We start from the raw sequence: 24,415 nt of genomic DNA on the forward strand, positions 1-24,415 counted from the left end.
GCTGTACCCGTGACATGCGGGATCTTCCTTGCCGTGAGCGGGATCTTTAGTTGAGGCATTTGAGCTCTTAGTTGCGGCACATGGGATCTAGTTCCCCGACGAGGGATCGAACCTGGGCCCCCTGCATTGAGAGCGTGGAGTCTTACCTGCTGGACCACCAGGGAAGTCCCATCATCTCCTTTTTCAAACTCAGTTTCCTGTTGAAAACTCTCTTTCCACTGTAGTAAAAGGAAGAAGGCAAAGGGTCTTTCTTTTGCTCCCTCAAGAGCACGCACTCACTAGGCGGAACGTCACATCTAGTTGGCATTGGCGGCAGGAATCCAAGCGCAAGCGTCTGAAAGGGGAAGTGGCATCTGGGGGAGGACTCGGGAACTGCTTGCACAGGCATCCCTTTACCAGAAGATTCTGCTTCTCACACTCTGTTCTAGTCCTGGACGGGGGTTTTTATTCCTGTGTCTTTAAAAGAAGGTTCTTCTTCTTTTTTTTTTTTTTTTTAAATGAGTGTGATATCCTCCCAGTTCTTTTTTTTTTTTTTTTTTTTAATATTTATTTTTGGCTGTGCTGGGTCTTCGTTTCTGTGCGAGGGCTTCCTCTAGTTGCGGCAAGCGGGGGCCACTCTTCATCGCGGTGCGCGGGCCTCTCACTGTCGCGGCCTCTCCTGTTGCGGAGCACAGGCTCCAGACGCGCAGGCTCAGTAGTTGTGGCTCGCGGGCTCTAGAGCGCAGGCTCAGTAGCTGTGACTCACGGGCCCAGTTGCTCCGCGGCATGTGGGATCTTCCCAGACCAGGGCCCGAACCCGTGTCCCCTGCATCGGCAGGCAGACTCTCAACTGCTGCGCCACCAGGGAAGCCCCGAAGGTTCTTCTTTACATTAGTAACTTATCTGTTATGTTCTGGGTTAGAATTTGAGGATTTTAGATAATCACATGCCAGAAATCATCCCCAAATGCTTGGGTTCCTTGAGGCAAAAGTGGAACTGTCACCTCTGATTTCTTAACTGTAGTGTTCTGTCGTTTTGCCCTGCCACCTCCCTCTTGGTTCTGTGTGTGGCCCTGGTGTTTTTCCTCTGCCTTTTGTCCGTCTGTCCCTCCTTCGCATCCCGTCGCAGGTTCAGGCTCCCAGCTCAGCACAGGTAGCGCTGCGGTCCTCATCCTCAGTCTGTCTTTGGGCTCCTCGGAAATTCGCATCCTTGGGCTTCTGGGCACCATCTGGAAAAATAGAAGATGCAGTGCCATCTGCTATACACATCTGCTGAGAAGAAAGTACCTGTTTTTTCCTAACCTCAGAAATAGTTGAAAAATATATGCAGAATACATGAGGAATTAGAATGAACATGTTTCGTTGTGTTCATCTCAGAAACATCTTCTGCTTTGCTCACCCCTTTACCCCCCGCCCCCAGGTTTTATTGCATAAGAATTGAGATACCAGAATTTCACACAGACATTTCTTTTTCTTTTTTAATAAATTTGTTTATCTAATTATTTATTTTTGGGCTGTGTTTGATTTTCGTTGCTGCACACGGGCTTTCTCTAGTTGCGGCGAGCAGGGGCTACTCTTTGTTGCGGTGTGCGGGCTTCTCATTGCAGTGGCTTCTCTTGTTGTGGAGCACGGGCTCTAGGCACGTGGGCTCAGTAGTTGTGGCGCACGGGCTTAGTTGCTCCACAGCATGTGGGATCTTCCCGGACCAGGGCTTGAACCTGACGCACAGACATTTCTTAAGGGAGATTTTCCAGATGGCTGAGGACATACAGTTTCTACTAGTCTGTTCAGAAGTAGCTGTTTTAAACTTACCTAGTGCAACCATTTCTGGAAATGTTACTGTACCTCACATCTACTGAAGAAGCCCCAGATTTGAAGGCAAATCTGATTTGCTTGCAGCCTTCACAGAACAATCCTGTGGGTTTGCTCCCTTGCAGATAGCTGACCTTGGCTTTGCCTCCCTTAAGACGTGGAGTGAGCTGATGAGAGAGGAGCTTGCTGCGCAGAGGAGAGGGAGCGGCACCACAAAGGACGGCGGCAGCCTCCACTACACGGCCCCCGAGCACCTGAACGACATCAGCTCGAGGCCCTCGGAGAAGTCGGACGTGTTCAGCTTCGCCATAGTGCTCTGGGCCGTCTTTGCCAATAAGGAGCCGTATGAAAGTAAGGCAGTTATAGAGGAGTGGGATTTGAGTACTAATCAAAGTTGTTCAATGGAATATGGGCCTTCAGTGAAGTCAGTTAAGGTGTATCATTGTTTGTTCATTTAATGTCTGTCTGACCGACTGGACTCTTAAGCTCCACAAGGGCCAGGACCGCATCTGACCCATTCACTGCTGTTTCCCCAGTATCTACACACACAGTGCCTGGAACCTAGGAGGCGCTCCGGAAGTGTTTGTTGAAAGAATGAGTCATCTCAGTTTAGGAATCAGGGATCGTAGGACAGATAGGAGCCTTTATAACGCATCTAAGCTTGGGAGGTGCTGTAACATTCCGTAATTCCTCCCGGACAGGAAAGCTTGCCTGCTTCTGCTTATGAGGGGTTAACCCTTTCAGGGCATACACTCCATACTTTCATTCGTCCCCTAATCCTTCATTCAGAAATTGTTTCTTTTCAGTACTTACTGTGGGACTTTACTCAGAATTGAGAATATAAAGATGAGAAAGTCATGGTTTGTGCAGGAGAACAGATTAGCCATTCTTCAGTGTGTTAAGTATCTAAACTAATGGACGTTCTCCTGCCCATTCTTCCTGGGTGATTATCAGCTCCCATGGTTCAATGATCACCTCTTTGCTGACGCCTCCCACATCTCCAGCCCTGGCCTGGATATCCGCTTGTCTATTAGTCAGACCCAGTCCACGTACCAGGGGAACCCCAAAGCAGCGTCCCCCAAAACAAATCCATCTTCTCCGTGCTGCCCTAGTAGCTCGTTCAGCTTTGCTCTATGTTCAGAAAACGGCATCACCAGCCACCAGCCGAGCTGCCCAACCAGAAATTTTAGTCATCCCAGACTCAACCTTGCCCCTCATCTCCCGCATCCAGTCAGACACCAAAACCGATGAATTCGGGACTTCCCTGGCGGTCCAGTGGTTAGGACTCCTCACTTTCACTGCTGAAGGCCCAGGTTTAATCCCTGGTCGGGTAACTAAGATCCTGTAAGCCGCGTGGCTTGGCTGGGGAAAAAAACAAAAAACAGAAAAACAACAACTGTGAACTCAAGGTATATCTGATTCAAGGTACATCCGCTTCTCGCCATTCCCCACAGGGCCCTCACTAGGTCAAACCCTCTGTATTTCTATGGCAGTCTCCTCGTGCCGCCCGCCATTCACACTACAGCCAAACTGCTCGTCCTAAAAAGCAAATCAGACCGTCTCACTCATCTGTTTAAAATCCTGCCAAGGCACCCTTGACATTCAGGGTAAAGTTCAGATTCCTCAATATGGAGTACAGGGTCCTTCCTGATTTGGCTTTTGTTTCTCTCTCTAACCTTATTCCTTCCCTCACTTCCCTTAGTCAATATGCCCAGTTACACTGAACTATTCATAATTTCTGGGATGCATCATGATTTCTGCAACTTCCAATCTATTCATATCCTGCTTTCTTAGCCTGGAATCCTCCTCTCTGAATCCTCCTTCCCGATTCTTTACCTGGATAATTCCTGCTTATTTTTCTGGACTCAACAATGCCTTCTCTGACCTTCTAGTCATGACCCTGTTACCAGAACCCTTTGTACTTACTTCTCAAATAGCCATCATCACTCTACATTTTAAGTCACTCTTATTAAACTGAGTCTCCTTCAAGGCAAGCGCTGTCCCGTATTTGTCTTTGTATGAAAATCTGGAGTGTGGCATTGGCTTCATTCACATATTCCATTTGTTCTACGAGGAGTCAGCTTTGCTGTGAATTCTGTCTTTCATCTGCAGAAACTAAAATGCTGTTTGATCTTCTCTGCAGTGGAATTCATCAGCTCGTTGTCACAGGGCCCTTCTCCCCCTACTGGATGCGGCAGCTGTACTGAAAGCGTACCCTAGGCAGAGAGAGATCAGTGGCTTTGTCCGAGTTCTGTCACCTCCCTGCCTGAGAGGAGCAGGACCTGAAAGCTCAACTTACGCTCCTCTTTGTTTCGTAGACGCTATCTGTGAGCAGCAGGTGATAATGCGCGTTAAATCTGGGGACAGGCCAGATGTGGAGGACCTCGCTGAGCACTGCCCGCGGGAGGCTATCAGCATCATGAAGCAGTGCTGGGCGGTGGATCCAGACGATCGGCCGACGTTTGCCGGTGAGAGCATCATCCGTGACTGCGCGGTCTCCCACGTGGTGATCTTCCTAGTGAGATGCTGACAGGAAGTTGCTTTGAGTCTTTAGAAAACTGAGTTCCACTTGTGATTTCAAACTGATTTTCTAGATTCCAAACACTTTGTTCAATGAAAAGTTGTCATCCCTCCCCAGAGCATGAAGGCATATAAGGTCCTCTTGTTTCTTTGTGGGGTTTTTTTTCCCATAATTAACTTTTTAAAAATTGTGTTAGAATATACGTGACACATAATTTACCATTTTAACCATTTTCAGGTGTACAGTTCAGCGACATTAAGTACATTCACAATGTTTGCACCCATCACCACGATCCGTGTCCAAAGCTTTTTCATCTTCCCCAACTGAAACTGTATCTATTAAACAATAACCCCCCATCTCCTCTCCCCCAGCCCCTGGCAACCATCATTCTACATTCTGTCTCTCTGAATTTGGCTGCTCTAGGTACCTCATTTAAGTGGAATCATACAGTATTTGTCCTTTTGTGACTGGCTTATTTCACTGTGCACAGTATCTTCAGGGTTCATCCATGTTGTAGCCTGTGTCAGAATCTCCTCCCTTTTCACTGCCGAGTGGTACTCCATGGTATGTAGACCACATTTTGTCTGTCCATTCATCTGCTGAATGGGTTGCTTCCGCAGGCCGTCTTATTTCTTAGCTTCTTTTATTTCATTTCCCTTCCCTTGTGAAGCTGGCATCTCTGGAAATGTGATTTTGTCATTTGGATTGGGCCAATAATAGAAGGAGAAGGAAAGGGACGTGGACGTGTCACATCCTTGTACCTCTTCTCATTCCCCTGTGTTACCTAGCATCTTGCTAAAGTCCTAGAGGCAGAGGAAAGAAGAAAATCAGAGGAAAGGGGCAGAGGAAATAAGAAAATCAGGTGAGGAAAAAATAAATAGCAGGAAGGAACCTAGGAGCCTACAAAGGATTTTGCTCTCATATTTCTGCTATGAGAAAACAGAATTGAAGCCCCACCTACCACTCCCACCAAAGGGTTAGAGGGGTGATTGATTTAGTTGCCTGTTTTCTTATTTGCTGAATCTTATCCTGGCTTGGTTTCTTCTCTCATGCCTTTTTCACTTTTTTAAACTAAAATTCTTATTTTAAGGTAATTGTAGATTTACATGCAGTTATAAGAAATAACACAGATATCCCATGTACCCTTTACCTAGTTTCCCCCACTGATAACATCTGGCCAGACTACAGGACTGCATTACCACTGGGATATTGACACTGACAGAGTCAGGTACAGAACCTTTCCATCACCACAAGGGTGCCTCCTGTTGCTCTTTCATAGGAGTAAAGCTGCTGTAAATATTCATGTTGCAGGTTTTTGTGTGAATATAAGTCTTTGTTTCTCTGGAATAAATACCCAGGAGTGAAATAACTAGGTCATATGGTAGGTTCATGTTTAGGGTTTTGTTTTTTTTTTTTAAAGAAACTGCCAAACTGGGAATTCCCTGGCGGTCCAGTGGTTAGGACTCTGTGCTCTCACTGCCAAAGGCCCAGGTTCAGTCCCTGGTTGGGGAACTAAGATCCCACAAGCCGCGTGGCACGGCCAAAAAAAACCCAAAAAACAAGATCACGCATGCCAGCAACGACAACAACAACAACAAAAAGCAAAACAAAACTGCCAAACTGTTTTCCAGAGTGGCTGTACCATTTTATATTCTCACCAGTTTCTCTGCATCCTTACCAGCATTTGGTGTTGCTATTTTTTAATTTTAGCCACTCTGATAGGTATGTAGTGATATCTCATTGTGGTTTTAATTTGCATTTCTCTAATAGCTAATGTTGGTGAATATCTTTTCATGTGCTTATTTGCCATCTCTGTATCTTCCTTGGTGAAAAATGTTGCTCTATGTCTTTTGCCCATTTTCTAATTGGATTTTGTTTTTTCACTGTTGAATTTAGAGTGTTCTTTCTATATTCTATATAGTATTCCTTTCTTGGACATGTGGTTTTCAGATATTTTCTCCCAGTCCGTAGCTTGGTTTTTTTCATCCTCTTAGCAGGGTCTTTCACAGAGTAAAAGTTTTTTATTTTGATGAAGACTCATTCATTAATTTTTCCTTTTATGTATTATACTTTTGGTGTCAAGTCTAAGGACACTGTCAGGGTTAGATCCCAAATATTTTTTTCTGTTTTGTTCTAAAATTCTTATGGTTTTACATTTAAGTTTGTGTTAAGTTTTTTTCGGTTTTGTTTTTTTTTTTTTATTGTCAAGGAAAATTTATTATTGCTAACATAAGAATGATAACACAGAACTAAATATTGGTTGTCTTTCTTGCCAGTTATTTGATTTATGTCTTATTGGGAAAGTACCATGATCCATTTTGAGTTAATTTTTGTATAAGGTGTGAGACTTAGGTTGAAGTTCGCTTTTTTTTTTTTTTCTTTTTGCCTCATTCCAACGCCATTTGTTGAAAGGCTGCCTTTCTTCCCTTGCATTGTTTTTTGTCCTTTGTCAGAAATCAGTTGGGATATTTGTGTGGGTCTATTTCTGGGTTCTCTGTTCTGGTCCATTAATCTATGCATCTATCCCTACTCCAGTACCTATGGTCTTAATTACTCTAGTGACATAAGTTCTTGAAATTGGACAGACCGATCTCTCCCACTTTTTTCTTCATTTAAAAAGTTATTTTAGGGCTTCCCTGGTGGCGCAGTGGTTGGGAGTCTGCCTGCCGATGCGGGGGACACGGGTTCGAGCCCTGGTCTGGGAGGATCCCACATGCCACGGAGCAACTGGGCCCGTGAGCCACAATTGCTGAGCCTGCGCGTCTGGAGCCTGTGCTCCGCGGCGAGAGAGGCCGCGATAGTGAGAGGCCCGCGCACCGCGATGAAGAGTGGCCCCCACTTGCCGCAACTGGAGAAAGCCCTTGCACAGAAACGAAGACCCAACACAGCCATAAATAAATAAATAAATAAATAAATAAAACAAATACTTAAAAAAAAAAAAAGTTATTTTAACGACTTTAGTTCCTGTCTTTCCATATAAAATTTTGAAAAATCTTGTCTATATCTAAAAAAAAAAAAATCTTACTGGGATTTTGATAGGAATTGTGTTAAACCTGTGTATCCATTTGGGGAGAATTGACATCTTTACTATATTGAGTCTTCTAATCCATGAACACAATACGTCTCTCCATTTATTTAGATTGTCTTTGATTTCTTTTATCAGTGTTGTATAGTTTTCAGCATACAAGTCCTATATATCTATTTCCTTTTTTTTTCTTTAGCAATTATAAGTAGTTTGTATTTTTAACTTAGGTGTCCATTTGTTCATTGCTAGAATATAGAAATAGAGTTGATTTTTTGTATGTTAATCTTATATCCTGTGACCTTGTCAAACTCACTAATTGGTTCTAGGAGTTTTTTTGGAGATTTTTTTAGATTTTCATGTCATTTCCAAACAGGGACATTTTCATTTCTTCCTTTGTGATCTGTTTGGTTTTTATTTCCTTTTCTTGCTTTATCGCACTGGCTAGAATTTCCATTCATTTTTATTGTTCTGTCTTCCATTTCACTGACTTTCCTCTTTCTCCTCCATTCTGCTGTAAAGTTCATCCACTGAGCTTTTTATTTGGCTTATTTTATTTTTCAGTTCTAAAATTTCACTGAAATTTCTTTCATATCTTCTATTTCTTTGTTGACGCTTTCTATTTTTTCATTTGTTTCAAGCATGTTCATAATTGCTTCTTGAAGCATTTTTATCATGGCTGTTTAAAAATCTTTGATGTGTAATCCTAATGTCTCTGTCATCTTGATGTTGGCATCTGTTAGTTGTCTTTTGTCATTCAGTTTGTGACCTTACTGGGTCTTAGTATGATGAATGATTTTTCTATTGAAACTTGTACATTTTCTTACAGTGAAGCCTTCTGTTTTTAGCTGGCCTTTTCTGACATGGCTTTGACAAAGAAAGGGTGACTGCTACCTTGTTAGCACCAGGTGGAAGGAAGTCAGTTTCCCCACTTGGCCCTGTTGACACCTGAAGTGGGAGGCTTTTCATTACTACTGGTCAGGGGTGAGGGTTTCAGTGGAGTCCACATGGTCTCCGTGGACACTGCAATGGAGGCGAAAGTCCCGACTCACCCAAGGCCTCTTCTGCTAGTTCCCCATTGGGATGAGGAAGGAGCATCTTATTACTGCAAGGTGAGGATGCAAGTTCAGTCTCCCCTTGTTGTCCACCGACACCACAGGAGTGGAGGGGCTCATTACTACCTGACTGGAAGGAAAGTTCTGGCCTTCTGTTTGGCCTTCTCTGACATGACCCTGGTCGGGTGTTGGAGCACCCCGTCAGTGTCTTCTGGGGTCGGGAGTCTCAACTCCCCTCTCAGTCTTTGCTGGTGGGGGTGGGGGATGGAGTCACGATTTTTCTGTGGCATTTGGCTGGAGAGTGGATACTGACTAAGCACTCTGTCTTGCTAGGCTGCCCCTTGCTTAGCCCTCTGGCCAGAAAGAACAGGCTTTTGTTGGGCTTTTTTGTTGGGTTTCCAGCTTCTTCAGGTCCAAGTCTGAGATCTGTGCAGCAAAAGAAAAAAAGAAAATCCAGTAAGCTCACTGCCATGTCTTTCCTCAGATCCCAAAGTCCCTAGCTAGCCTGACTTTGTCTCTCCTCCTTTCAGAGTCTCCTTATGTTTGTTTTATATATAATATATAGGGGTTCTTGTCATACTTAGTGGGAGAAGTAAGGAAAAGTATGTCTATTCCATCTTCCCAAAAATGGAAGTTACATTTTTCTTTTAAGGCTAACAGCTCTAACTTTATACCAGATCCTTATTCTGAGTATTCCATCCTATAGTAACTCAGATGCCAAAGGGACAGAAACAAGGAGTCCACCCACCTTTTTTCATTTGGAAATTAACTTGCATTAGGTAGGCTCTGTGCTGCAGCCAGAGAAACCGCCTGTTATTAGGCAGGAGCCCTGGGTTTCCAGTGATAGCCTATCCTTTGTCCTGCCCGTGTAATAGTTAGTCTTGTTAGTCTCTTTATGAAGGTCAGTGATTTGGCATTTAAATTTATATTTCCCTGCTTTGCCCACAGATTACGGTAAGTAATTCAAAGATAATAGATTGGCGATATTTTAATTTTATTTTAGAAAATACTTAAGAAATTTAAAGTACTATTTTTTTTTATATATAGGCATTGAAGAGAAATTTAAGCCTTTTTATTTAAATCAATTAGAAGACCATGTAGAAGAGGATGTGAAGAGTTTAAAGGTAGGTAACATAGCAGCTGCTCAAAATGCTAACATATTGAAACATATATTTTGTCAGTCATGAAAACCAAAGCATTATACTTTATTACTGAGATTTGAAGTAAGCTAGCTTGGTAACCACAAAAAACAAAATAGGTAGTTTTATGCAGATATCATCAAGTTAGCATACCAGACCCGTTCCTCTGTCAAAACTAATGAAATGAGAGAACATATATCTACCAATATGAAAACAAAAGCACAGCATTACTGGAACAGGATGGAAAGTACCATAGGTGGATCAGTCATTTTGAGGAATTCTTGAAAGATAAAAAGCCAACAGAATTATATCTGTTGAGACATAAAACAGGAAAAAAGTTTTAAAAGGCTGACCCAAACAGAATACTCAAGAAGTCATGGAGGAAGAAGTCTCGGGTCAATGTGTAGAAGAAGTGGGTGGTCACACGGGACGTTGGTAGGCGTTCTCATTTGGGAGCCACGGTGGTGTCAGTTTTAACAGTTGGCTCCTCCCCACTCACGTCTTGTGCTAAAGCAGCAGATAGGGGCAGCATGTGCCCAGGGCCGAAGCAGTGAGTTTGGTGCCTGGGATCAGAGAGGTATGTCAGAGACTGTTGCCAACTAACCAACCAAGAGGAGCAGAGACCTCCCCTCCTCACACACTCAGGAAACAAGCTGTTGTCTTAAGTCTTACAGCAACATGGTGCTATAATCATGAAAGGGAGACAACAGTAAATAAAAGAGGCAGGCAGACAGAGATTTTAAGATACACACACACATACACAGTCAGATAGTCAAGAATTGCAAGACTATCCACCATCAAAAAATCTACAAACAATAAATGCTGGAGAGGGTGTAGAGAAGAGGGAACCCTCTTGCACTGTTGGTGGGAGTGTAAATTGATACAGCCACTATGGAGAACAGTATGGAGGTTCCTTAAAAAACTAAAACTAGAACTACCATACTACCCAGCAATCCCACTACTGGGCATATACCCTGAGAAAACCATAATTCAAAAAGAGTCATGTACCAAAATGTTCATTGCAGCTCTATTTACAATAGCCAGGACATGGAAGCAACCTAAGTGTCCATTGACAGATGAATGGATAAAGAAGATGTGGCATATATATACAATGGAATATTACTCAGCCATGAAAAGAAATGAAACTGAGTTATTTGTAGTGAGGTGGATGGACCTGGAGTCTGTCATACAGAGTGAAGTAAGTCAGAAAGAGAAAAACGAATACCATATGCTAACACATATATATGGAATCTAAAAAAAAAATGGTCATGAAGAACCTAGGGGCAAGATGGGAATAAAGACGCAGACCTACTAGAGAATGGACTTGAGGATATGGGGAGGGGGAAGGGTAAGCTGGGACAAAGTGAGAGAGTCGCATGGACATATACACGCTACCAAACGTAAAATAGATAGCTAGTGGGAAGCAGCCGCATAGCCCAGGGAGATCCGCTCGGTGCTTTGTGACCACCTAGAGGGGTGGGATAGGGAGGGTGGGAGGGAGGGAGACGCAAGAGGGAAGAGATATGGGGACGTATGTATATGTATAACTGACTCACTTTGTTATAAAGCAGAAACTAACACACCATTGTAAAGCAATTATACTCCAATAAAGATGTTAAAATATTTTTAAAAAAAACAACAATTGCCAGACTTTGGAGGGATACCTACACTATAAAAGAGAGGTTATCCAATGCAAACCAAGAAAGTAATCAAAAGGACATCAGGAAAGATAGTCACTAAGGAAAAAAGCGTTACCACAGCAATCAGGAATAATTCATAACGATAAAAGTTTCGTTTCACCAAGAAGGCAATAACAGCTTTAAGTATGTTGACCCTTGAACAACACAGGTTTGAACTCCATGGGTCCACTTATACACAGATTTTTCTCAATAAATACGTACTACATGATCTTTACTTGGTCAAATTCATGATGTGGAACCACGAATACAGAGGGCCAACTGTAAAATTATACTTGGATTTTCGACTGTGAGAGGGGTGAGCACGCCTAACTCCCATGTTGTTCAGGGGTCAACTGTGTAATTTAGCAAAACTGGCTCAAATAGAGATGGAAAACCTGAATATTCCCATAACTGTTAAAAGAGATTGAATCAGTCCTGCAATAAAATTCCACAACCAGATAGCTTCAGCAGCAATTTCTATCAAATATTCAATGAAGAAATTACCCCAAATGTATACAACTTGTCGAGATAATAGAGAAGAGGGAACGTTCCTAAACTCATTTTATGAGACTAGCATAACCTTGATTCCCAAACCTGAAAAGAAGATACAAGAAAGGAAACTTACAGAACAATTTCACTTAACAATGTAGATGTGAAAATCCTGAGTAAAATATAAACAAGCTGAATCCATCAATGGACAATAAAGGTTGAAAAATATATATGGTCTCAGTAACAGAAAAGCAAAGTGAATTGATTATAATTTTTCATCCATTAGATTGACAACAGTTTTGAAAGGTTGATAATATCAAGTGTTTGTGAAAATGCAGAATAACACAATCTCATGTAGTATTGGTAAAAGTGAAAGTTGAAGTTTATTGAATGGTGAAGCATCTATCACACTTTTAAAAGCACATAACTTTTGCTGCATTTCTGCTCTTAGTAATCTATCCTACTCACATGTATGCTCAAAGATTTAGCTTCAGGAGATTTTTGCACCTTTGTGAGAGTTAAAATTTGGAAATACACAAATACGTAAATATATATATACACACACATATGTATAAATATTTGTATATTTCCAGAATACATATGCAAATGCCTAGAGAGAATAAAAGGTCCACAACATACTCCAGATAAGGATTACCTCTGAAAATGGAAGAGAGGGGGTTGGAAGGAACGACATTAAAGCGTTGCTCTGTGTAATTCAGCAGTTTGAATCTTTTAAAAGAAGTTTGTATTTATATATTTTGTCTAATAAGAAATAACTGTAAAAAGAAAACAATTGCTTTTACAAAACAAACAAGCCAATTAAAAAATGGGTGGAAAAAAAAAATCGGTGGAAGAACTAAATAGACATCTCTCAAAGGAAGACATACAGATGGCCAAGAGGCACATGAAAAGATGCTCAACATCACTAATTATTAGAGAAATGCAAATCAAAATTACAATGAGGTATCACCTCACGGTCAGAATGGTCATCAAAAAATCTACAAACAAGAAATGCTGGAGAGGGTGTGGAGAAAAGGGAACCCTCTTGCACTGTTGGTGGGAATGTAAATTGATACAGCCACTATGGAGAACAGTACGGAGGTTCCTTAAAAAACTGAAAACAGAACTACCATACGACCCAGCAATCCCACTACTGGGCATATACCCTGAGAAAACCATAATTCAAAAGGACACAGGTACCCCAGTGTTCATTGCAGCACTATTTACAATAGCCAGGACATGGAAACAACCTAAGTCTCCATCACCAGATGAATGGATAAAGAAGATGTGGCACATATATACAATGGAATATCACTCAGCCATAAAAAGGAATGAAATAGTGCCTTTTGTAGACATGTGGATAGACCTAGGGACAGAGTGAAGTAAGTCAGAAAGAGAGAAACAAATACTGTATAATATCACTTATATGTGGAATCTAGAAAAATGGTACAGATGAACCTAGTTCCAGGATAGGAATAGAGACGTAGACGTAGACAATGGACATGTGGACACAAGGTGGGAAGGGGAGGGTGGGACGAATTGGGAGATCTGGATTGACATATATACACTACCATGTGTAAAATAGATAGCTAGTAGGAACCTGCTGTATAGCACAGGAAGCTCAGCTTGGTGCTTTGTGACGACCTCGATGGGTGGGATGGGGGGCGGGAGGGAGGTCCAAGAGGGTGGGGATATAGGTATACATATAGCTCATTCACTTCGTTGTACAGCAGAAACTAACACAACATTGTAAAGCAATTATACTCCAATTAAAGAAAAAAAATAACATAAAAATGCTTATGTGTTAAGTAAAAAGCAAGATACAAAATGCTACAAACTGTACACATAGTTAATATCCTGTGTCATTCTCCCCTAAATCATTCATATGTTGATTCTGAATATTTTTGATCATCTACCTATGTAGCAGGCACTCTGTTAAGAGCATAGTGCAAATATGACCAGGGGAAAAAACTTGTAGGAAATACAAAATATTAATTTTTTCACTTGAGTGTAGGTTTCTATTTAAAGATAATTATATACATTTTCTATATCTTTTATAATGAGTATTATTATTTTTATAAGGGAAGAAGTTTTATCTTTGTTTTTAATTGTAGTAAAATATACATAACATAAAATTTACCATCTTAACCAATTTTTAAGTATACAATTCAGTGGCATTAACTATTCTCACAATGTTGTACTACCACGACCAGTATCCATTTCCATTTTTATTATCCCAAACAGAAGCTCTGTATCCCAAGCAACAACTCCCCATTCCTCCCTCTCCCCAGCCCCTGGTAACCTCTATTCTATTTTCTGTCTCTACGAATTTGACTATTCTAGGTGCCTCATAGACGTGGGATCATACAATTTGTCTTTTTGTGTCTAGCATATTTCACCTAGCATAATGTTTTCAAGGTTCATCCTTGAAAACATTTTGTAGCATGTATCAGAACTTCATTCCTTTTTAAGACTGAATAATATTCCATTGTACGTATATGTCACATTTTGATTATTCATTCATCTTTGATGGATACTTGAGTTGTTTCCACCTTTTGTCTATAATGAATAATGCTGCTATGAACATTGGTATACAAGTATCTTTTTGAGTCTCCGCTTTTAATTATTTTGGGTATATACCTAGGAGTGGAATTGCTGGATTGTATGATAATTATACATTAAACATTTGAGGAACCATCAAACTGTTTTCCATAACATCTACACCATTTTATATTCCCACCATCAACTCACAAGGGTTCCAATTTCTCTACCTTCTCACTAACACTTTTCATTTTCTGGGTTTTGTTTTGTTTTGATAATAGCCATTCTAATGGATGGTGATTTTGATTTGCATTTCTCTTTGAGTCATGATGTTGAGCATCTTTTCATGTGCTTCTTGGCCATCTGTATGTCTTCTTTGGAGAAATATCTATTCAAGTCCTTTGCCTGTTTTCAACTGGGTTGTTTGTTTTTTGTTGTTGAATTATAGGAATTCTTTATATAATCTGGATATTCATCCCTTATATTTATGTGATTTACAAAAATTTTTCCCTACTCTGTGGGTTGTCTGTTCTCTCTCTTGACAGTGTCCTTTGATATACAGAAGGTTTTAATTTTGATGTAGTCCAGTTACCTATTTTTATTTTGTTGCCTGTGCTTTTGGTGTTATATCCGAGAAATCATTGTGAAATCCAATGTCATGAAGCTTTTCCCCTATGTTTTCTTCTTATAGTTATATAGTTTTAGTCAAGCTTAGGTCTTTGATCCACTTGAGGTAATTTTTATATATGTTTGTATATGTTGAAAGGTAAGGATCTAACTTCATTCTTTCACATGTAGATACCAGTGTTCCCCCATTGAATGGTTGTGGCCCCCTTGTCAAAAATCAATTGGCCAGGGACTTCCCTGGCGGTCCAGTGGTTAAGACTTGGTGCTTCCACTGTAGGGGGCAAGGGTTCGATCTCTGGTTGGGGAAATAGGATCCCGCATGCTGTGTGGCAAAAGTAAATAAATAAATAATTAAAAAATAAAAATAAAAAATCAACTGGCCATATATGCAAGGGTTTATTTCTGGGTTCATTATATTCCATTGGTCTGTATGTCTTTCCTTAGGCCAATACCACACTGTTTTGATTACTGTAGCTATGTAGTGACTTGAAATCAGGAAGTGTGAGCCCTCCAACTTTGTTCTTTTTTAAGATTGTTCTGGCTATTTAGGGAAAAAAGTTTATTTTCTTAAAGAAGTGTTTACTGCTTGTAAGAGCTATGTGAAATTTCAACCTTTTGAAAGATTCGTTCTTCCTTACAACAATTTTCTGGAACTTTTTGGCCAACCCAATATTTTCTGCTGTTTACTAAAGTATGTCTTTATGCTCTTAATTCTAGAAAGAGTATCCGGGCCAAAATGAAATTGTAAAGAGAATGAAGTCTCTCCAAATTGATTGTGTAGCAATACCTCCAAGCAGGTCAAATTCAGGTAACTTATACTGTGATTGAAAATCTATTTATTCATTTATTTGTTTGCTCATTCACTCACTGTACTGTCTAAAATGCTATTTACAACTATATGAGAAACAGAAGAAGCTATAAAATTTAACAGCTGGCTTAAAGGACTTTCTAATATATTCGGAGTTAACGTACATATATTTGAAATATTAGGTAACAACATGTTCACCAAAATCATAAAGTATCCTGAACACAAGAGGCCTAATATATCTGATAGGGAGGAAGTGACAGCTCAGGAAAAAGACGGGAACATATGTGGGAGCAAAGTCCTTGAGAAGGTCAGGAATGACTGGGTCCAGAGTACATGCAGGGAGATTGGCCTCAGATTCAAGCAGGGATACTTTTTTCATTTAACAGAAGGGGAAGCAGAGTATAAGATATTGAAGCCACTTATCAGCTGTCTGTTCTGGGGCAAATTACTTGACTTCTTGTAAGCCTCATCCATCATTGTGATAATAAGTGCTCCTACTCTTATAGGGCTTTTAAAGAATAAAAGAATCCACGCAAGTGCTTAGCACAGAACTGCTGCCATTCTTATTTTCCAGCCCTGCGTCACAACAAGGAGGCACCTCCGCTGCTCCAGCACAAGTCCCTTTCTTCCTTGGTCATTCCTACAACACCCACTTTGCTGCTGCTTGGTTATAACTTCTCTCGTGCTCTCACACTGCCAGGCAGGGACAACTACTTACTACCTGTGTAACTCACAGGAGGAAAACCACCTAGTAAACGCTTTTTATTTGTTCTCAGAGTTTTCAGTGTGTTACCCCAAGGTACAGATTCATGACTGTGCTCAGGTTTTTACTTCTTCATGTTTCATGAAACTCTTCCCGACGCCGATTCATTTCGTTTCAGCCACAGAACAGCCCAGTTCGCTGCACAGTTCACGGGGCTTTGGGCTGGGCCCTGTGGAGGACTCCTGGTTCGCTCCTGCCCCAGAGCAGCAGCAGCAGCAGGACCTCCGACTGCACAGTAAACTCCAGGAGGAGGCCAACTACCATCTGTATGGCAGCCGCATGGACGGGCACACCGGAGGGCAGCCCGGGCGCAACGTGGCTGACAGTAGACAGGAAGAGAGGAGACGGAGGGTCTCCCATGACCCTTTTGCACAGCAGAGACCTTATGAGAATGCTCAGAACCCAGGGCTAAAAGGCCTTGCTTACTCCGGTGCAGCCAGTCATGGTAATGTGGTACAGCAACCAACAGGGCTAACCAGCCAACCCCAGTTACTCTCCTGGAGAAATGGATTGTGTACCCCACTCGGTTTTGGAGCAAGTCCAGTGGACCTGAGAACCGCAGGTCCAGGAGTTTGGTATGGGCCAAATCCAGGCCACATGCCAAGCCTGTATAAAACGCCAGTGCCTGAGACCAACCTACTGGGAAACACACCCACCATTCCATTCAGCTCCTTGCCATCAAGAGGTAAACAGGCCTTTCAGTCACACTGTTCTATTTTTTAACTTTTCCTGAAAATAAAGCAGCCATTAGCTCTGTTGTAGACTATAAGCGAACAAAGGACAAGCTGTTTGGGGTCTTCAGCCACCAGACAGACACACCTTGCCTTCTCGGAATAAGTCTCCATCAGACCACCTGGCCTAGGCTCTTGGTTTGGGGAGAAGTCAGTGCAGCCGCCCGCAAGCGTCGGGCCACAGGTCCTTGCATCTAGCAGGCATCTTCCACTCTAACCCGAATCTCAGTAGCTCCACTGTGTCCAATCTCTGATGTAAGTGAAGGTATCTGCTTGTATTCTCTCGCTTGCTTGCTGTTTTCTGAAGGTAAGAAATAAATCTTGGATATTTCCATTTTTTATCTCATATAGGCCAAAGACTACCACTGGTGATGAAAGCCACGTTGTTGGGCACCCATCACCACCATCCATCTCCAGAACTCTTTCTTCTTCCTAAACTGAAACTGTACCCATCAGACAGTAACTCCCCATTCTCCTTCCTCCCAGCCCCTGGCAATCAACCTTCTACTTTCTGTCTCTATGAATTTGATGACTCTAGGGACCTCATATAAGTGGAATCCTATGCTAATTGTCCTTTTGTGACTGGGTTATTCACTGAGCACAGTGTCCTCAAGGTCCACCCATGTTACAGCCTGTGTCAGAATTTCCTTCTTTTTTAAGGCTGAATAGTATTCCATTGTATGGATGGACCACATTTTATTTATCCATCCGCTGTTGGACACTTGGGTGCCTTCCACTTTTTGGCTATTATGAATAATGCTATGAACACGGGTGTATAAATACCTGATTGAGACCCTGCTTTCAGTTCTTTGGGGTATATACCCAGTAGAATTGCTGGATTGTATAGTAATTCTATTTTTAATTTTTTGAGGCACCACCATACTGGTTACCACAGTGGCTGTACCATTTTATATTTCCACCAGCAGTGCATAGGGGTTCCAATTGCTCCACAACTTTGCCAACACTTGTTATTTTCTGTACTTTTGATAGTTGCCATCCTAATGGATGTGAGATGATTCAGCCACCTTTTAAAGAAGAAAATTTCAAAGGGTGGCGTAGGATAAATAATTTAACTTAAGCATTTGGAGTAAAGCCCTGCCCCTTTACCATGTAGTACTTTTTTCTTTTGCTTTCAGTCTAGATGTACTTACCTGTGTGTTTCTCTCTAATCAGATGAGCCTTTAAAATATAGCATATACAACAGTTCTGGCGTTCAGATTGGAAACAATAATTATATGGAGATTGGCGGAATGAGTTCAGTGGTACCGGACAGCACGCACATGAACTTGAAAGAAGGCCCAGCTTCTAAGTACCAAGATATCTTCGGTAAGATGCCCTTGAAGGGCCCATCTATAGTAACCTTGAACTGTCTTACCTCTGATTATTCTCTGTGAAAGTGCCCTATCTTTCCTGTCTAAAATAGCTCTGTAATTTCCATGTAATTGCTTTGTAACTTATTTATGTTTACTGTGGAGATAATTAGAATATCTCATTCACGGATTTGCTGTGAAAGTTAAACAAGTCAGTATGAATAAAGAGCTTAGTACACTGCCTGGCACATAGAAAGACATACAAGTGTTAAACACACCATCATCATCATCGCATCAGTATTAGTACCTAGACCTAGCAGCAGTAGCTCCCTCAGGTCCTCATCAAGAGGGATTCTGTAAAAGATAGAAGACTATGCCCTCAACTGCACATGCATAATAAAAATAAGAGGGCTTTCTCTTATGGGGTTCCACTATGCAGCCTCATAACATTAATCCCAAAACACAACCTGGGAAAAGCAGTCATGAGGCCAAAGCAATGTGATTTAAGAACGCAGCTTTCTAATTAACCCTAGGATGGGCAATTTTTTTAAATCAAGGGCCAGGTAGTAAATGTTCTAGGCTTCACTGGTCCTGAGGTCTCTGCGGCAGCCGCTCAGCTGACACTGTAGTACAGTAGCAGCCGCAGACAGTATGTACACGAATGGGCGTCGCTGTGTTCTAATAAAACTTTGTTTACAAAAACAAGCAGCGGGCTGGATTTGGCCCATGGGCCATAGTTTGACAATCCCTGGTCTAACCCATTTGAAGGCTAGTCTTTAAAATACTAGAGCGGATGTTCCTAATTTTGGGGGTGACAAGGGTACCTTTGAGAATCTGATGAAACCCAGGGTCCCTCTCCTGGCGAAGCGTTGACAGAATTTTGGACGCCTGACGTCCCGTGGTGATGGCAGAAGCTGCACTGTGGGGAGTTGGGGGAAAATGAGGTGTCTTCTTCCTCATATTCAGCTTACTGAGGGCAGACGACGATCAAGGAAGTGGGTTTGTTTGTGGTGTTTTGGTGGTTTTATACTTTTATTTTGCTTCATTTTATTATTTTTACGAAGGCCTGAGAGGAAGGAACAAGTAGAAAGAGAGAGGTTACGGCTGTAGGAGGAAAGAGGACAGCACTTGGGGTAGGGGAGGGATAAGTCCAAAAATACCTCATCCATTAAAAGACAAGGGAAGGCAGTGTAATCAAACCAGCTCACAGTCGGTGGTCTCAGTTTCCTTGATTAAGTAAGAGGAAAGCAAACTGTTGGGTGAAGGGTATCCTGAGTTGAATGACCTTAACTCTGGCCAGATGTAAGCGGAAAATGCCCAAAAGGAACAAAAATGGTGTCTTCCCCCTTTACATCAGGAGTGTGTGATATAAACAAGGGCTGTGGCTCAGGTTGTACAGAACAGCCTAGTAGCCAGAGGGGTGTTTTCCTCTCTAAGCCTCGGGCTGTGCCTCAGACCTGCACCTCCCGGGGGGGAAGAGGTTCCTCCACATGGGCTGGCAGACAGGTAAAGTATCAACCGATGAGCCCACAACTGTAGCAAGAAGAAGTTATCTTTGTCACCGTCTCCTGGTACTCTTCACTTTATACAGGTCTTTGAAGCTAGATGTTCAAATGGCCATAGCTTGATGTCTTCTTCTCTTTTCTATTTGGCAGATAATACCACTAGTCTGACTGATAGACACCTGGACCCAGTCAGAGAAAATCTGGGCAAGCACTGGAAAAACTTTGCCCGTAAGCTGGGCTTCTCTCAATCTCAGATTGATGAAATTGACCATGACTATGAGCGAGATGGACTGAAAGAAAAGGTTTACCAGATGCTCCAGAAGTGGCTGATGAGGGAAGGCAGCAAGGGGGCCACCGTGGGAAAGCTGGCCTATGCGCTCTGCGAGTGTTCCAGGGTAGACCTGCTGAACTGCTTGATACGCATGAGCCAGAACTAAGCCCACGGGGGGGGCTCCTGCAGCATGAGGCCATCTCCTCACTCGGTGAGCGACCCACCGAAAGCCTGCTGCCTCAGAAGGTTCAGAATTCTTTCCTCACTGATGTGGGTCCTGTGCGTAAAAATCATTTCCTGCCTTTCATAGCTGCAGGATGGGAAAAGAATCTACAGCAAACAACCCACTACACAGGAAGACCTATTCATGGCCAAGGTCCAATCAAAAAAGAAGCCTAATAGTGTTTTGAAAGGGAGAGAGATTTAAGGGAGATCATTTTCTTTCAGATTATTCCATAACCTTCAGTGATGCTGTTCATTCAGTTTCTTGAAATTTTGCTTGATCAAGGAAAAAACAAAAAAATTCAGAGACTATAAACTAAATCAGCTTCCTAATTCTGCACTGTCTTCTCTACATAGGCTCCTGTTATAATCGAAGCGCTGTAAAATGCTGCGTTCTCGTCAAATGGGATTTTTTTGTATCACAACCACAGTTCATTCCAAAATTACAGGGTCTCTTAACGTCAGGATCAAATTCTGTATCAGTCACTACAGGCTTCAGGAATTATATGCCGTCTGCACTCTGTAAATTAACGGAAGCGATTTTAAGGAGTACAAACAAGGGGGGAAAAATAGAGAACAAAAATAGCAGACTTTCCCCGGCTGTCGTTGCGCAGAATTGCTACTAATTCTGACGAGTACGAAGGTTCTTCCCTAGCATTCTGACACTTCAGGTACCTTTTCCAACCTGCGTGCCCTGAAGAGGGAGCAGGCGTGCTGGGAGTACTGACCGCGTCACCCCGGCGACGACTGGAGCCTCAGGGCGGATCAGTGTTGAGCAGCTTCCTCAGTTTACCCCGGGGTGCTGTAGCAATAGCTTCATTTTCTCCTGTGAGCTGGGCTGTGCAAGGACCGGTTCCGCGTCTGCTCCTTGTGCCTGCAGCAGTCAGCCTCTCAAAGCCCACCTGAAACCAGGAAGGAGTGAAGGCACTCGAGGGCTAGGAGACTGACGTGACCCGGCCACCCAGCATCGCTGCCCGCCCTCTGCCCGGCAGAGCAGGTGTGCCAGCGTGCTCAGCCCTCCCGGGAGGGAGGCGCTCAGGGTGCGGTAAGGTCACCTGGCTGCCAGAGCAGATCCCAGTGTTTGGTGGGCGCGTAACAGTATTGTTGGCTCTGATTCTTAATCTCCTCCAGTCCCAGCAGATACACACACACACACACACACACACACACACCCCACTGAAGTGGTACTGTAAAGCAAAATTTCTCAGCCTTGGCACTACTGGCATCTTGGGCCAGATAGCTCTGTGTGTGGAGGGCGGTCCCGTGTATTGTGGGGCATTTGGAAGCAACGCTGGCCTCTCCAATAGTGCTCTTCTCCCCTCCCCCCACCCCTAGTTGTGACAAACAGCAGGGTCTCTGGACATTGCCAGGTGTCCCCTGGAGGGGCAAAACTGCCCCAGTTGAAGACAGCACTGCTATAAAGTAGTGAACCTGTCTTCCTACCCACACATATCCAGGCTCACTACTTCGTTGCCACACAGCACTGGATCACATAGCCCAAAAGGAAAACTGGAGGGGCAGATAGTCCCAGGCTTGCTGGAGGGGGCTGGATGATTTCTTTTCTAAATGCATCGCTTGTACCTCTCTTCTAAATTCTCTAAATTCCAAAGAGGTTGCATGATCAATGTTCAGAGGCAAAAAGCAGAAGATATCTTTAATGGACTTTTTAAAATAAAATTTTGTACCTCAAATATAAGCCATGTGTTTGTATAAATGAAACAGTTTGAGATTCTCCGCTGTGGCTTTACCACGTGGGTTGGCATTTCCTTTCCACCCCTGCTATTGGCAGGAGAGGGGAAGCTGGTGATGAAAGTGGAGCTTCTTGACATTGCATTTTGACTTTCACGATGAAAAACCCACTGATCCGAGAGGCTGCGGCACTGCTGTCCTTCACACCTGGCTCAGAGGCCCTTCCTGCAGCCTCCACTCTCTAAACACTGGGCTGAAAAGGGCCAAATTTATATCTGAGGAGTTTCAATACAAGGCCCAAGCACCACAAAAACACTAGTCTTGGGCAGAAACCAATTAAATGAGACGACACAGACTACAACATTAGAAATACGACTATCCATCTTGGCTCCGAAAAAGGTATTCAGACCCTAAGGTTGATACCGGTAAATAAGACTCCCTTCCAGATCACACATCCTGCTCAGGAAGAGTCTCCACTTCATGCTATGGTCATGATCTTTGCTTCGGGTCCATAATATGAAGTTAGATCTTCAGCAACAAGAAAAGGAGTTATTTCTCACAAAACATTTTAAATAGTATTTTGATGTACACTTTAATGTGTGTTGTTTATTTTTTAAAGTTTTTCTAATTACAATAATCATGTAAATAAAAATAGGTCTTTATATGGTCAAGGTTTTAGAAGCATCTGATTACAAGGAAATCACTGAAGGATTAGTTCTATGGTATAATCCAGGTACAGGGTTCTGAAATCAAGCAGGCTTAAATTCCCCTCTGCTGCTCTGGCTGTGTACCTGGGGCCTGCTTCCTAACCTCTCTTAGCCTCAGTTTCCTCATCTATAAATAGGGCAGTAGTACATAAGGTTGATGTGAGGATTAAAATAAGATAATGCATCACAAGGTGCCTGGCACAAAAATAGTAGTTATTTTTTAAATTAATTTTTATTGTATAGTTAATTTACAATGTTATATTAGTTTCAGGTGTACAGCAAAGTGAATCAGTTATACATACACATACATCCACTCTTTTTAAGATTCTTTTCCCATAGGCCATTATAGAGTATTGAGTAGAGTTCCCTGTGCTATAGAGTAGGTCCTTATTAGTTATCTATTTTACATATAGTGGTGTATATATGTCCATCCCAATCTCCTGATTTATCCTTCCCCCCGTTTTCCCCCGGTAACCATAAGATTGTTTTCTACATCTGTGACTCTAAGAAACAGTAGTTATTTTTTAAACTGCACAATAGTGTTATACACAGAGCTACTTCTCAAGTGTGTACTTAAAAATTGTTACACCAATAGGCTAAACCCTCAGCACTACCATTTCTGCTGACCAGTAGGATAACTGGTGTTAAAATTGTACAATTATTTTTAACCCTGATCATCTCCGACAAGAGATCCCAATCAATCCCAATCAGGAAAACATAAGGAAATGTTGACCCCACCCAAGATTCTGAAAGTCAAACAATAGTAGCTGGAATATTACATATTTCTCTTTCTTTCTATGCAGGAAATTGATGTGATAGCTTTATGTTGAAAGAACATAAATATTTTAGCATAATCCATATTTAAGCCAAACCTGCCTTTACTGCTCAAGAAACTCCAATGGGCCAGTGAGGACACTGCAGGTAACAGAACTTTCCATGGCTGTAGCACCTAGAAGCACTGTGCCTGCAGGACTATGACAGTGGCAGGGCCTCCGGGAGGAGAAGTAACGTGGCGTGCACGGAAGCGGCTGGAATCTCCGATTCAAGCCACGGCTAAGCAGCAGCCACGAACGTGCCAAGTATCTTCAGTTCAGGTAGGGCAGGAGAGTAGCCAGAATTAAAGGGTAGTTGTTTTTTTCCCTATTGAATCTTCGATTGCAGATAATGTTTATAACCTTTAAAGCTTGAATTGGTCTGAAGAAGAAGAAAAATTCAATAGTGGTGAAATACACATAAAATTTGCCATCTTCATCTTCATCTTTACGTGTACAGCATGTAGCCTGCTGGGATCCCGGGCCTGATCCTCTGCCCACCGAGGCCCCCTCCAGCCGCGCGGGTCGTGAGGCAGTGGGAGGGAGGGAAGGGGGAGCACAAGTAAAGGCCCGACCTCCGACCCGCACCCCTGGGGGCGGCTGGGGGAGGGGAGGAGTTCCTACGCCCAGCGGACCCACCCACGGTTAGGGGTCCAGCGGCTATGACGGGGGAGACCCTGGGGGAGACGGTGCGGGAGGGGCGTGGAGGAACGGGAGGGAACGCCGCCAGCGCT

The 24,415-nt window shown here is 42.6% G+C and overlaps 1 protein-coding gene across 5 annotated transcripts in view; it reads left to right on the top strand.

Moving 5' to 3' along the window:
• RIPK1 (receptor interacting serine/threonine kinase 1) overlaps window positions 1–22,169 on the top strand; it is a 37,730-nt gene extending 15,561 nt beyond the window's left edge. For all 5 annotated transcript variants that reach the window (XM_059937803.1, XM_059937807.1, XM_059937806.1 and 2 more), the window contains 7 exons: window positions 1,916–2,141; window positions 4,109–4,258; window positions 9,436–9,512; window positions 15,581–15,671; window positions 16,553–17,119; window positions 18,339–18,491; window positions 20,131–22,169. In XM_059937803.1, the coding sequence (XP_059793786.1) occupies window positions 1,916–2,141; window positions 4,109–4,258; window positions 9,436–9,512; window positions 15,581–15,671; window positions 16,553–17,119; window positions 18,339–18,491; window positions 20,131–20,417 (1,551 nt within the window). In that variant the 3' untranslated portion in view covers window positions 20,418–22,169. The remainder of the gene's footprint in view (window positions 1–1,915; window positions 2,142–4,108; window positions 4,259–9,435; window positions 9,513–15,580; window positions 15,672–16,552; window positions 17,120–18,338; window positions 18,492–20,130) is intronic.
• The last annotated feature ends 2,246 nt before the right edge of the window (window positions 22,170–24,415 follow it).

This window comes from Balaenoptera ricei, chromosome 11 (assembly GCF_028023285.1).
Source record: "Balaenoptera ricei isolate mBalRic1 chromosome 11, mBalRic1.hap2, whole genome shotgun sequence".
Taxonomy (NCBI): domain Eukaryota; kingdom Metazoa; phylum Chordata; class Mammalia; order Artiodactyla; family Balaenopteridae; genus Balaenoptera; species Balaenoptera ricei.